Source organism: Scleropages formosus, chromosome 24 (genome assembly GCF_900964775.1).
Source record: "Scleropages formosus chromosome 24, fSclFor1.1, whole genome shotgun sequence".
NCBI lineage: Eukaryota > Metazoa > Chordata > Actinopteri > Osteoglossiformes > Osteoglossidae > Scleropages > Scleropages formosus.
The window spans coordinates 7,749,661-7,764,625 of NC_041829.1; the positions used below are offsets into that span (position 1 = coordinate 7,749,661).

At 47.8% G+C, this 14,965-nt stretch overlaps 1 protein-coding gene across 2 annotated transcripts; it reads right to left on the reverse strand.

The window, feature by feature from the left end:
• Window positions 1–1,915: 1,915 nt before the first annotated feature.
• Window positions 1,916–12,949, reverse strand: drd4-rs (dopamine receptor D4 related sequence). 2 transcript variants are annotated; one of them, XM_029248855.1, is made up of 6 exons: window positions 12,576–12,949; window positions 11,432–11,801; window positions 6,450–6,727; window positions 6,015–6,127; window positions 3,581–4,161; window positions 1,916–2,440 (listed from the first exon to the last, which is right to left on the reverse strand). In XM_029248855.1, exons 3-6 carry the CDS (start codon window positions 6,684–6,686, stop codon window positions 2,238–2,240), a joined length of 1,134 nt encoding a protein of 377 aa, XP_029104688.1. In that variant the 5' UTR covers window positions 6,687–6,727; window positions 11,432–11,801; window positions 12,576–12,949; the 3' UTR covers window positions 1,916–2,237. The 2 variants fall into 2 exon arrangements, with proteins under 2 accessions (XP_029104688.1, XP_029104689.1); XM_029248856.1 differs by lacking the exon at window positions 11,432–11,801.
• Between the last annotated feature and the right edge of the window lie 2,016 nt (window positions 12,950–14,965).

Sequence of the window (14,965 nt, forward strand, 5' to 3'; positions counted from 1 at the left end):
CTGGGGTTCGAGTCCTGTTTGGGGTGCCTTGCGGCCTGTGTTGCCGGGTTAGGCTCCCATTGGGACGAGCGGTTTCAGACTGTGTGTGTGTGTGTGAGAGAGAGAGAGAGAGAGAGAGAAACAGAAACCAGTTGTTTTGGCACAAATCAGAATGATGTGTTATCTATTTTTGTAATTTTTTTTTTCCTTTTGAAGATATTACGATCACATAAGGTTCATTTAATATTTTATTTTATATCACAAACATATCTGATGTTTGATGCCGGAGTGGAAAAAAATGCCAACAAATTTTTTACTGACCTTATTTATGCCGTGTAAGAAGCACATGCAATAAGGAGACACGCAATAATAATTTCACAAAATTTGTTCTCTGTGCGACAACTGCATGCTAATTTATTTAGCACGTAATGATCAGCGCACAATTATGATTCAGCAGAATGTTCCAGAAAGAATATAATTTCTGTGCGCTGTTATTGTCCAAATAGACCATCTATTTGCACAATAACAGCGCACAGAAATTATACTGTCCAGATCACTCCAACCCTGTTAGACCAAACAATATGAGACAATGAATTTATGTTCAGTTTATTGACTAAGCATATCTATGATGTAGTGGAATTAAGCACTTTACAGGAAGCTGCCTATTAGACATCAAGAACTAATGACTAATTCATCCTACATGTGTGCTTGGACCTCCGGATTATGAAACGGCCCCCTTTCTTCAAACTGTATTAAACACCCTGTGTTTCCTTGCTGAAACTGGCCATGCAGAAAAGCCTGACAAAAGGCGTTCTCTTTGCATACATTTCTGCTACACTGACCAATACCTGAATAAAAGAGATGGAAATTATTGATGTTAAGAGGATGGGTGTGAACAGATCGGCAAGAACCCTTTATCCCCGAGTACTGCTTCTGTACCTCTTCATTACCCGTTACCTTGGTTACCCGCGGTTTGCGCGGCACATCGCGTCAATTTATTTTTGCGTTTCCAAGCCTCGGTATCTCGACGTCGCGATTGGCACGATTATCTGTTTCTTCCAAAATGCAAGCGGCTCGTTTGCCTGGACGGGTTTCTCAGGTTGCGCCCATCGAGATGTAATTTGTGGTTCATCTGGAGGTTTACCGCAACAAGAAAGTAAAAGCTCCGGCCTGGCTCAAGGACAGGTAGATCTGGCAGAAATAGTTCTTCTCTTTACCTGGTGTTCCATGGTACTTTATCTTTGACCTGATACACTGTGCTTTGGCAAAGCAGGGTGCAGATAATACAGCAATACACAGATGGATAGATCCCAGTCTTTGACGGCGCTTTAGACGTGTGATCATCTCCACAAAAATGTCCACTGAAGGACCCTTGTGTGCAGTTGCCAGTGGAAATTACCCCCCGCATGGGCAGCTATTTTAAAATGTCTCGCATCCCACTTGACGGCATCGTCGCATCCTCGGACACCCGATCAAACAAAGGATTTGCATAGCGCCCCCGTGGAACACGTCGTTTTATTCACCTTCACCACTGACACAGATCACCGTTTACATACCGCACGTTCGCTGGAGTTGTGCGAGAGCTCGCGACTCCATCGAGATCGAGCACATTACAATGAAACAGCACGAAACGTCCCCACACGTTCGGAACACATTGAATCCGACTGCGGTTTCACATTCTTTTTTTTTTTTTTTTTACTTTTACAATAAAATTCACTGTTTACCCCATCTCAACTAATTATAGCCCTTCTTCGCTTTGCTTCTTTATACAGTAAAACACGGCACTGCTTTATGTTTCAGGGACGTGGACCTTTTGTCGAAATCACAAGCCACAAAGTCAAAGAAATGTGGGAACGGGATGTTTTTGGACAGAGAGGTTTGTAGACGTTCCGAATAAACTCTACAGGTGTGTTCAACGGGGGGGGGGGGGGGGCGGGGAATACTGCAGAACATTTAAAGTTCACTGTCAAGGCAGCCTTGCACAAAACCACTACAAACAAACTCCAGAACATACACGGTTTCACATGTTTTATGCTTCTGGGCTAAAGTCTATTATTGTTGGGTTATTGTACTCAAGCGATATTTTACAGCAGTCGACATGGCACGGTTTCAGTAGATTACTATTGTTTTACCATATTTCAGTCCACAATAATTTCAGCTAAGGCATAGAATCTACACGTCACGTGCAGCCTGGTCACCCCGCACACGTCGATGTGGCGAGGAGGAAACCGCTGGGCTTCGCGCCGCTGCCTGCGTCCTCACGTCTGACAGCACAAGAGCTTCTGAAAGACGTTCCTGAACTCGGTGTTGAAGGCAGTGTAGATGATGGGGTTCACGGCGCTGTTGACGTAGCCCAGCCACGTGACCACGCTGATCAGCGGGGGCTTGATGTCGCACGACACGCACAGGACCTTGGTGACGTGGACCACGAAGAAGGGAGTCCAGCAGGCCAGGAAGACACCTTGGGCAGAAGACAGCGGGGTGAGTTTGGCCCGACCTCCCTTCCGCGACGCGACGTCGGCGGCTCCGCTTGCGTGTCATATACGTATGAATGCAGCGTGGAAACTTTGCACGAACAAAACAAACAAACGCAGAAAGCGGCGGCAGCCCGAAACACGTGGTAAACTTGAAATGAGAGCAGAGCAAGGATTTAAAATTTCAATGAAGCATTTCACCTTTCAATTCACCGCTGGTTCGCTTTAATTATAGGCCCTGATACTCCTTCCAGGAAGAGAGCTCAACAGCAGTAGTGGAATATTAGGTTCAACTGGGTGTTTGTGTTCCTGCTTGGCCCCCACACACACACACACACACACAGATCCATTGAGAGATGCTTTGCCGTGTATACGTGTTTATACACAGGCTCGATGATGACAGCGACACAAGCAGGCCAGAGGGCCTCCGCAGAATAAATGCAGTCCGGCTCTTTAAAATTCCGTCCCGAGGATCAAAGGCAGCTGGGGATAATGAGGGACAATGCACCGGCGACACGGTGAAGGCCGTTCGCCTTGGAAACGAGCGGGACGTCGGGACACGTACGGATGTTTGTTTGCCCCGGAGTCTGTTAGCGCCTCCCTGATCGGTGGGAGTATTTCCGCCGGGGATACGGAACGCAGCTTGGTGCAGTTTCACTTGGACTTGTATGAACGATTACCACGCTTTCACCCTGTTCATCCCCTGTTACGGCCTTTTGGATTCGCGGGGAATGGTATCGGTGGGAAAGAAATAGCCTGAGAACGTGTGGTGCGAGATGCAGAATGAGCTCCGTTGAGCTGCTGACAATCTCGCCTTATGATGGTGATCCACAGTTATCGTATGACTGGGGATGGTGGTCGTGAAGAGGGATGTTGCCGCATGTGACTCAAAGGATCCAGGTTCAAATCCCATCTCCTGCTGCAGTACCCTTGATCAAAGTTCTTACGCTGAACTGACACAGTAAAAATCACCCAGCTGTGTAAATTAGTAAATCACTGTAAGCAGCATAATGCTGCGTGTCACTTTGGAGGGAAGTGTGAGATAAATGGATAAATGTGCTCATCGGCGGCACCGCGAATCAGCCGGACCGGATCGCTTGCACCGCGGTACGATAGCTCGCACTTACCCACCACCACAGGCAGGACCTTCATGGCTTTGCGCTCACGTCCGCTCACGCGGCTGCTCTTGCTGTTGGAGGCCCTCCCGTTCCTGCGGCCTCTCGCGCCGTTCGCCCGGGGGCTGCCCTCGCGCGCCCTCTCGCCCCCCTCCGCGTCCGAAGCGCTGTCCCCCTGGGCGGTGATGAGGTCGCTGTCGGGCACCGTCCCCGGGCACGCGTCCGTGGGGCTTAGGCCGGGCACCAGGTAGGCGGCCCCGGCCCTCCGCAGGCCCAGCGAGAAGCGCCGTTCGGCCCGGAGCAGGTTGGACTCCCGGCTGGCGCCCCAGCGCCGCAGCCCGCGGAACATCCAGTAGTAGAGCAGCAGCATGATGGGGCAAGGCACGAAGAAGGAGCAGACGGAGGAGTACACGACAAAACTGTCGTTCTCCAGCTTGCACACGCCGGCATCCCGACCCGGCACCCGGTTCAGGCCGAAGATGACGGGGCTGGCCACGCCGAAGGACAGCACCCAGGTGGCTGCGATGAGGATGAGCTGCCGCATGCTGAACTGGTTCCGGTTGTACTTCAGGGGGACCACGACGGCAATGTATCTGTAGAAAGTTCAGCGGATCGGGGATAAGGATAAGGGTGAGGTTAGGGTTAGTCTGTGGGGGATAAAAGTCAATGCAGATGGGAAGCGCAGCCTTGGAGGCCTGCAGACGATATGGGTGCGTGGCTGCTGCTGCCGTCATACCTTGAGTCTTCGTTCCTACGTGACATTTTAACACGTCGTCCCACATCACGTCCTGTTTTTCAGTCACTTTTGGAGTTAGGGTTAGGGCCGGGCTCGAACCCACGCCCAGGCAAACGGCAAAAGGGTTGGACCGTCAGGCCTACAGGGCAATGGTTCCTCAGCACTTAGGAAGACTCAACATGTTTTCTGCGTGTGAATATTAAAAATGTGGCACACGCACGTACACGTGTCTGCGCTCGCAGCATTATCTTCGTTATCCGCTGCGTTCGTTTTGCTCATTTCCATCCGTTTGATAATTGATATAGGTTAAATAATGCTCAAATCTGGATAATGAATTCACCGCACGTTGTATTTTTCATTCGGCGATGTTTTTGGGCTCATTTTCCGCTTTTACGCATTTATGCAGTTAAGTTTTTTGTGCTGTACACTTGTGCTCTGGCTTCGCTGCAATTTCTGCAAATAATTAGATTTTCTTAAGACTTAGTGTGATCACACGAAGGCTTCAGAGTGAAAGAAATGGACTCACAGTCCCTCCGGTATCGTACCTTCACTCTCGGGCTCTAACCTCAATATCTAGAAAAGCATTTTTAAGCAAATACATCCCGCACCGTGTAACACACTTGAGTACCTGAGATAATTAAATGTTTAGTTTATCGCAGCAAGAAAATGGCATACGGTTATTTATCCCGAGTTAGTGAACAAACACAAAACAAATTCCTTAATTCGCTTTCCCTCTCCAAAAACATCACTTTGCAACTTGTTTCAGTCACGCAATGTGGTCGTTAAAATCATTAATGCTTAAAACAAACTGCTTTTGGCTTTAAAGGGGGGGGGATATATGAAAGTCGTAACGTCTTTTCCACAGCCTGAGCCATAAAGGCATAATTGCAAGCGCTTATTGAGCATCATCATACCGTTTGTGCTCTATTCACAGCGGGGGCATGAGTAAAATATGGGACTTATGGTTATAGGACTTCAGGTTCCCCCATAGTGTGTGAGTGACAGAGAGTGAGTGTGTGTGTGTTCCACTGACCCAGTGTAAGTAGTGTATCTAGCAGTGTAAGTCTTTGGGTGCTCTGGTTTCCTCCCACACTCCAAAGACATGCTGTTCAGGTTCACACAGAGAGTGTGTGTTTCACTAATCTATGGATGAGTGACCCAGCGTAAGTAGTGTATCTAGCAGTGTAAGTCACCACGGTGAATAAGGTGTGGGGGCTGGTAACACTACATAGCAACTTCCAATGAACCCTCTGGACAAAAGTGTCTGCTAAGTGGATAAATGTCAATGTAAAATATTCTGGAAAACAGTTGAAATGAACCTAAGTGAGGAAGTCGGGGAAGTGGAACTGTGTTTGTTTCCTCCTTGCCGTGATTTTTTTTCACCACTTTCCGGGCCTGTGTCCTTGGGATGTCGCATATATGCTGGAGGATGGGCTAATTCGCTTGGGGTAACTGAACCTGTCTAAGCTGAACCCCCCCTTAACACATTTCCTACACCAGAGACGGTTCTGACAAACAGCCCACCTTGACCTCTTTTTCCGTGCACGGATCATGAAAATAGTTTGCGGTTCCAGCTCGTAATTACCGCCCTACCAGCAGCTGGGAAACGACCAGAGCCTTGAATTATTTCATAAGAACACCGGCCATAGATCTATAAGTCTTCTTTCGGTCCGGAATGTGACGGAGAGTAGGTGCGTTAGCTGCACTTACCTGTCGACACTGATTGCGCACAGGTTCAGGATTGAGGCTGTGCAGAGCATCACGTCCATAGTCATCAGCGCGTCGCAGATGTGCGTGTCCAGCGTCCAAATGCCGCCGAGAAACTGAACACAAGCCCAAAATTAAATGAAGAATGATTTAAATTGCGATGCAGCTACGTGAGGCTGTGCAGACTTTAGCTAAGTGCTTTGATTTATAGGCTCTGGGATGGAACGGCTGCCGAACAAGTCGACGTGGTGTCGGTGTTTGTCGGAACTCTGAAGCAGCCGGTACGTCGGAAACTTTCGACTTTGCGAATTGGAAAGCCCGTAGCTGCATTTTTTTTGGCTTTGCTGCGGAATTTGGAGGAACGTGTCGTTTAAATGGATAAACAACACAGCAAAGCTGCTGAAAACCTCGTTCCTGGTTCGAGCCCCGGAGCCGCACCTCGGAGTACACGTAGAGAGGCAGCACGAGCACGGCCAGCAGGAGGTCGGCCACCGCCAGGCTCACGATGAAGTAGTTGGTGGCGGTCTTGAGCGAGCGCTCGGTGAGCACGCTCAGACACACCAGTACGTTGCCCAGGATAATGACCAGGATGAGCGGGACGCCCAGCAGAAGCGCTGGGTAGTTGTACCGGGCCCCGTTCTGTCCCAGGGTGCCATTTGCCGTCACATTGACCATGATGGGGCCCCCGGTGATCTGCGTCGGGACGTTGTCAGCATCTAAGGGGCAAAACCGTGCGCTTAGTGATGCTTTGACCTCGTCCGCCCCCTGCGGTCTGGTGGCATCGGTCTCGCGGAAATCGCACACCAAAGCAGACGGGGTGAAAACTGTTATGAAAATCCTTCGCATTTTTGTGCGCAAAGTCAGAGCAAAATTAATAAATGGAAAGTCATAATGCGGATGTGACCGATGGCTCCAGCTGTCGCACGGAACTCGCGGGAACATTTCAAGTATGGGCAGTTCATAAATCAGATGTATGGGTACGACCCAGCGAACGCTTACGAATGCCAGCCTCTAGGTCGAACCGATGAACATTGTGCTGATTTCCCTTTGCAAAACGAGCCCAAAGTTCTCTCTTGTTTTGCAAAGGACTTTTGACCCGTTCCCATTTGCCTTGGCCGTGTTCCGGGCGTGCGGTTAGGGCCCAATCATCTCCATAACGGCAGCTGCTCAGCCATCGCACAGCTTAATAATGTACCCATAGATGTACATTAACTATGAATTATTCCTGAGCGTACAAATGCCCAGAAGTAGTTAATGCTTATTTTAAATTAATTATTCAACCCATCCTTTTATTATATTTACATTTATTCATTTGCAATTTAATTTAATGGTTGGTCTGAATTACTCTTGAATTACGTTCTGCCGTTACGGCAGTTTGCCGCGGAAGCCGTTCCGAGGTTCGACCTTTGCGGTGTCTCCAAGGAACGAAGTCGGACTTCCTGTAATAAATAACGAGCTTTTCACGGTCTGCCTTGCAGTGATTTCTCGTGCACGGCGAGCCTCTCTTTCGCAGCGTCCTTTCCAGAACCGGCCCTCAATCACCATGATACTAGACATGCGAGAGGTTGCTGAAGATGAACTTGCGGATGGGTATTTTCACGGTCTTTCTCAGGCCCGTGGCGTATGGCCCGGCTGTCCAACTCTTAGACCTAGACCTTCGAGTCCACTAAGAGGTCTTAAAAGCAGTCAATTCTTCCCGTCATCTTTCATCTGAACTTTTTCTTTTGCGCCTTGTCAATGACTAATGTCTCTGCTTCCTATTAGGAAATAAGTTCCTAAACATAACAATAGCTCCTGGAGCCGGTCGACAGCCAGAACTTTGGATTATAATTGCAGCGTGTTAATAACAGGATACCGTCGGTGGAACAGTGCGAAATAATGACGGGGGACAGATAAAGGCGTAAAGATTTTCGCACAAAGCGGTTTCATCGATTGAGCTCTGAAAATTACAGTAGCTGCAAGCGTGAATAGATGGAGCCGCTGTGTACAAGTGACATGCTGTGGGAGCACTGATGTACTGTTAAGCCTGCACAGTTTCGTGGCTTTCTTTCTAACTCAGTTTTGCGAGTAAAGAAGAAAACAACGCATGGGTTTCTCCACATGAATAATAACAGAAGTCACAGTCGCACGTGGCACACGCTTCTGTTCACATACATGATCCCAAGGACAATGGATTCGATCTTGCTCTCTGAGATGGAGATTGCTTTGGAGAAAAGTGCCTGGTAAATGAATGTAAATGTATATGTAATGCTCTCAATGTGCTGTACCTGGAGAAACAAATCCCTCCCAGAGTGTTTCTTTCGCCTCTTTTTTATGGAATGATTGCCGAACCACAGCAGTCAACTGAGCTTTTTTTAAATGTGGAAAATGAAAACAAATGTTATTCTACTGCATGTATTTGAAAAGCCACTGGATTTTTTTATCACTTGCAGTCAGAATTAGTCGAATAATTAAATACTGTCATCATCTGTGAGACTTGAGACAGACCTGTGATGGGAGACACAAATGTTCAGCTTAAGGTAGACGATGAATTGGTTAAATTTAATCAAATACCAGTCAAAGAAAAGCCGTGATATATTAAATGATTATAACATGCAACATTCTTTTTGTTGCCTATTACATTTATTTACTTAGCAGACACTTTTCTCTAAAGCGACTTCCAATGAACTCTATGCAGTGTTACGAGCCTAAACACCTTATTCACCATGGTGACTTACACTGCTAGATACACTACTTACACCGGGTCACTCATCCATACATCAGCGGAACACACTCTCTCTCTCTGTCACTCACACACTATCAGTGAACCTGAACAGCATGGCTTTGGACTGTGGGAGGAAACCAGAGCACCCAGAGGAAACCTATATAGGCACGCGGAGAACATGCAAACTCTATACCGGCTGAGTGGGGATTGAACCCACATCTTCTCGCACCATCCCCCAGCTGTGAGATAGCAACACTACTCACTGTGCCGTTGTACCGCCCTCATTATGAACGCTGTGTTAGAATATACAGTAGGATATGTGGCTCGAAGCTCTATGTAATTAAACCGATATGAGCATGCAGGGGTTTTCCTGTGATTATCAAAATCTACTGAGAATAACGAATCATTAATGAATCGAAATCAAATTTTGTAGGTGGAGGAATTATTACTATTATTGTTATTATTATCCTCATGTAGCACAGAATCCAGAAGTCTCTTTTCAGCTCTGATTGGGCGTGTTCATCACGTCTCGACGGACGTATTAAGGAGCGTGCCGGAAGGGTCGATTGTGTATATATCGCTGGGTGTTTCAGAGAGAGAAGCTTGATGTTTCCATTAACACTGCCACATCCACACGTCTCAATGGACAGAACACAGCGCTTCCAACTCGGAGTCATTGTGCTCTTTCTTTGGCTTGACCTTTAAGTTAATTAGAGTTTGCTGCTAACTTTTCCACCGCTGCTTGATTCATCACAGGAGCTTCGCAACTCCATAAGCCCATGTCCAGATGATATCGCCCAAAACGGATAATCCTCCACTCTGTTAATTACCGCATATCACGTTCATCGCTGTGATACGTCCGAAGCAGTAGGGAAACGTCCATACTGTTATTGGTTTGGAAGGTTCACACCGGAGTCCGGTCACAGCATCAACGCACTAACTGTAAATCGGCAAAAGTTTCTACCATTCGGAATACGACTATTTCCGTTAATGCATTTGCAAGAAATATCAGTGCATTAGTTAACGTACATATGTCCACAAGGCCTCCGATAAGAAATATGAAGGTGGGGTGAAGTCTACCACGTTTGGGCTTCTTTGGGACAGCACTTATTAAGAACACATGTATGTTCTGGTTTTTTCCGTGTGCCAAGTGTGTCTGGCAAGGTGCAGCTGAGTACTCTTTATCATTACTAAAATGATATTTCAACCGGAAGTTTGCACTTTCAAATCTCACCTCCATCTCTAATACCCTTGAGCAAAGTATTTACCCTGGAAAAAAAAAAAAAAAAACATTACCCACCTGTATATATGGGTACGTTACTTTGGAGAAAAGCATGAGTTAACCTAAATCTTTCTATCAACTTAGAAAGAACGGCTTTTGTTTCGGTCAAAGAACCGAATCAGGTTAGCTGGGTAAATATGGTATATTTGCAGTGTTTTGAACAGTTCTAAAAACCAAGTCGGGATTCATCATGAATCCCGAATTCGTGAATAAGTCATGGATTTGTTGTATGTATCAGCATAGCAGAAAGTAAAGCGCCATTCAGTCCTGACTCTGAACATGTGGGAATGGGGAACCATGGCAACAGTCCTGTAAACATCATGCAGGACGGATGAATACATGAATGAAATGAAATCATTCTTTCGTACTGCGGGCCTTGAAGGTGTCGAACAGACAATTCAAAAGCCTGAGAGGCCAGAAAGTCAGATTCTAGAGATTCAACAGCTTGGCACTGTTACCAGCTGAATCACCATAGTACTTTTTACCTTTGGAGGGGAGCAGGTATATCAGGAATATTTTACCATTACTGCATAAAAACCATTATAGTATAAAAACCAAACAAGGAAGTAAGGGACAAATGTACATGTGAATTGGTGTACATGCAAAATATACTCTGTAAAGGGTGTTTTAATGGCACTTTCAGTGCAGCCCATGGGTTGTAAATACACACACACACACACACACACACACACACTTTCTGAACCGCTCGTCCCATACGGGGTCGCGGGGAACCGGAGCCCAACCCGGCAACGCAGGGCGTAAGGCCGGAGGGGGAGGGGACACACCCAGGACGGGACGCCGGTCTGTCGCAAGGCACCACAAGCGGGACTCGAACCCCAGACCCACCGGAGAGCAGGACCCCGTCCAACCCACTGTGCCACCACACCCCCCTTGGGTTGTAAATACATTTTAATAATTTAATGATCTGTAAGGCAGCCTTTTTGTAAGCAGGCTGCCGAGTTCTAGCGATCTCAGAGACAGTAATGAAAGTGAAGCATCATGTGTCCAAAAACCATGGAACAATCTGTAAATCTCAGCTAGGATCACCAGGTCATTGTAACGTCCGCAGTAATCATACACAAGCACATTGTCAGAAACTGCTTCTCCCAAGTGGGGTCATGGTGAACCAGAGCCTAACCCGGCAACACAGGGCACAAGGCTGGAGGGGGAGGGGACACACCCAGGATGGAACGCCAGTCCGTCGCAAGGTACCCCGAGCGGAACTCGAACCGCAGACCCAACAGAGAGGAGGACCCGGCCAAACCCGCTGTGCCACCGCACCCCCTTACAAGGAACAAGTGTTGCAAAAATTTCCATGAATGGTATTGTTAAAAAACAAGAACAGGAGAGCTATGAATATATTGGAATTCCTCTATTCATGTTTACATGCATGAACTCGTTTTAGTGACAGTTCGATTCTTTTTCACACTTCACCTGTTTAACCGTCCGATCTGTCTCCGGAGGCAGCGCGGGAAGTTACTGAGGTCCCTCCTTCCAAATTTGAAGACAGCGCTGGAAAAGCGGTAATTTCACACATTTAACACCTGTGCGGAGCGCTAAAGGCAGGCCGAGTCCATATTCAGCGTGAAGCTGTGTAAAAAGCAGTGATTGGAGAAAGACGGTGGGAGAAACCCCGCATGCCACCACTTTCCACCATGTTCCACTGCTCTCCAGCATCCCTTCGCAGCACAGGCTGAATGAACGCTGGCAGAGGAAATGCGACTGGTCCTCCCAGCGGGCACCGGTGGCAGGCAGAGGGTGGGGCTGTTCTCTGATTGTTACCCTCCAATAGGCACTGTCCCATCTGGAGAGAGATGAACTTAGGGTTAGGGTTAACCCTTACCCTAATCCTAAATGGGGTCGAGCCTTAGGGCCCGACCCGCGCAGCAAAGCCAGCCGGGTTTCGCTGACTGACTATTTAACCCTTAAATACACAGCGGCTCCGTGTTTTCATATTGCATGTGTCAGATTTATTTCAGAGCAAAGGAAGACAAAGATTCAGTCACAAGTGACGGATGCAAGTGGCAAAGTTGTACCCTAGCAACAGGTCACCTCCTCCAAGCAAGCTTTTCTAAAATAAAGGTACGTGTGCGTGAAGGGCGGCGCGTACAGCTACACGTACAGCTACACGTACACGTGTGTCGGGCACAGCCGATGCAGTGCTGTAAATTTGTGGTAAATGAGAGAGCACAGAGTGGTCCGATGTGAGCCGCAAAGATCTTCTCCCTTCCTCTCAGGTGGGCGAAGTGAAAAGATAAAGGCCATTCGAAAAAGTACTGAAATGACAGCTGTGTGTCGTGCAACTGTGTTGTGTTCTTCTAATGTGGCTGCAAAAGCAGAATAAATTGTAAAAAAAAAAAAAAAAAATCATTGTGACCAACCGATGCAATACAGTTTGATTTAAGATTTTTATTTAGTAAGATTATGAAGACGTCAGCCTAGAAATGTGGAAATAACATGTAATTTAACTGTTAAATGTTACTGATTTAATGCCAAAAGGGCTCTGAATTGAAACGTTTCTGTGGTTTAAATGAACACGTGGAAGTGCAGAAAATTTTTCAAAATTAAATGTACTTACAGCGCCCGTTAAGCCTAAACTTCCGCAGAACACAGGTTTGGAGTTCAAATCTCTTTATCCTTAGAGAAAGATGTCCGTTCCATTAGATTTTGGTTTTTTTTTTTTTTATTTTTTTTTTAAATCATCTTCACTTTTTCCTCCTGTGCAGCCATATGTCCCAGTTATCTTCTTGTGCTGTGAGTGGAGCTGAATGCCTCCTTCTTTCGCGCTGCGCTCTCTCTATTCCGTCACGCACGGCCGGAAAAAAAGGAGGGGAGAAAAGTTCTGTTTAATCTTTAATTAGAACAGATGTGCGAGATGAGCCACGCGCTCGTGCGCACGGCTTCATGCGACGAAACCTTGCGCTGATGGCGTGAACATGTGCTCCTTCACGGTGTCACTCTGCCCCCCCTCTGTCTATGGCACATACACACACACACACACTCTCTCTCTCTCTCTCTCTCTCTCTCTCTCTCTCACACCCTCCTTCTCTCTCACTCGCTCCTTTCCTGTCTGTGGACGTTAAGTACCATCATTTTCCACGTTGCCCCCGATGGCTCAGGCGCCGGGGATTGGCTCTTGGCCATATGCACCGCGCTCCCCTCGTGAGCTCCGCTGTGTCTTAAAGAGGCTGCTCCTTTATTCCGACTCTAATTCGGAGCACCGGGCCGTGCAGCTGTGCCCGGATGCGACCGGACCGCTCCCTCTCCACCGTACCACACGCACCTCTCCGTGTCAATAACCTCATGGCCCAGTTTTGGTGGCTTCAGAGGAACCCCGACCCCAGCAGAGATTTGACTATATTTAGTGTGCTCCAACATTTGGCAAAATCCACTCAGCGGTCCTGGGGTTGAGCTTATTTACCATGTGTTTTAATCATGTATGTCTCATTAATTAATAAACATTCTGGGTCTGGGGGGCGCGGTGGTGCAGTGGGTTGGACCGGGTCCTGCTCTCCAGTGGGTCTGGGGTTTGAGTCCCGCTTGGGGTGCCTTGCGACGGACTGGCGTCCCGTCCTGGGTGTGTCCCCTCCCCCTCCGGCCTTGCGCCCTGTGTTGCCGGGTAGGCTCTGGCTCCCCGCGACCCTGTATGGGACAAGCGGTTCAGAAAATGTCTGTGTGTGTTATACAGCTGGGTTATTTTTTCGTGCACAGTTTTTGGAAAGTACTGTGCTCACTTGTTCTGCAGCAGGAGGTGGGAACTGAACCTCCAACAGTTCTGAAGCGGATACTGGACCCTACGCATATGGCAACAACCTAAAGTAATAATGGATTGTAGGGTCGAGTATATGCTTTTATTGACATGTTTTTGATTTTGTTTTCTTAAATTTGGTCTTGTTTTCATTGACCAAAAAATATAACTGAATCCAAAACAATCTGCATCCTTCTCTTCTTCCCAGGTTTAATTACAGCTGACCTGACTGTCCCAGCTAAGCACTGTCACTGCTATGCTCAGGATACTCAGCCCTTCCACTCCTGTCAGCCACCGATGTGTCCTTCGGTCTGGTAGTTCGCCGCGCCGCTCGGACGACTGACCGCATCTCCAGCTTGGCCTTTCAAAGGCTGAGATCCTCCACCTCCCAGCAGGTCCATCCACCTGTTCGGAACTCCTTTTCACAGCGGGCAGTTTGCTCATTTCATCTGCTTCACTGGTAAGCAGCCTGAGAATAACAACTGACTTCCGTCACTGATTCTCCCGACACGTTGATGAAATAACCCAACCCTGCAGAGACATCCTGTAAAACGTCCACAGGATCCGCTCTTATCCCACAATTCACTCCACGCAGGTTCTGGTCCAAAGCTGCAGCACGAGTTGGGTTTGACCTGCCGGAAGTGTTCTCGCGTGTCTCTCCTTCTCCCCTCCCTCCTCTGGCATCCTGCAGCTTCCCGTAAGTTCGACGCTCCGGTCGTGGTCTTCGAAGCGGTCGAAACATCTACACCCCGGGACCTGTAAGACACGATCGCTCCCTACACCGCAGCAAGAGCATTACACTCCTCCACCTCAAAAGATCAGAAGTCAATCAGTTCTAAGCTGAGAATATTTACTCTGCGTTGTGCATGCTTTTGGAGAAAAGTGTCTTCTAAGGAATAAATGTAAAATCAAAATGACTGCTTCTGGGTCTTGAGCAGCACAGAAAAGGTGCGTCTCCTTAGTAGCTTCGTGAATATGCCAGACGTGGTGTTTTGTCTTGGCAGTATCCTCTGGCGGCCAACATTTTCTTATCTGATCCTGCAGAATTAAAGTTCTGCAGGCCACTTTTGCTCTTTGAAATGTGAAAACCCCAACCGCTACACTTATTAAATGCAGGCTCTCTACACACACATCATCTGAAGCCGCTTGTCCCATACGGGGTCGCGGGGAGCCAGAGCCTAACCCGGCAACACAGGGCGAAAGGCCGGAGGGGGAGGGGA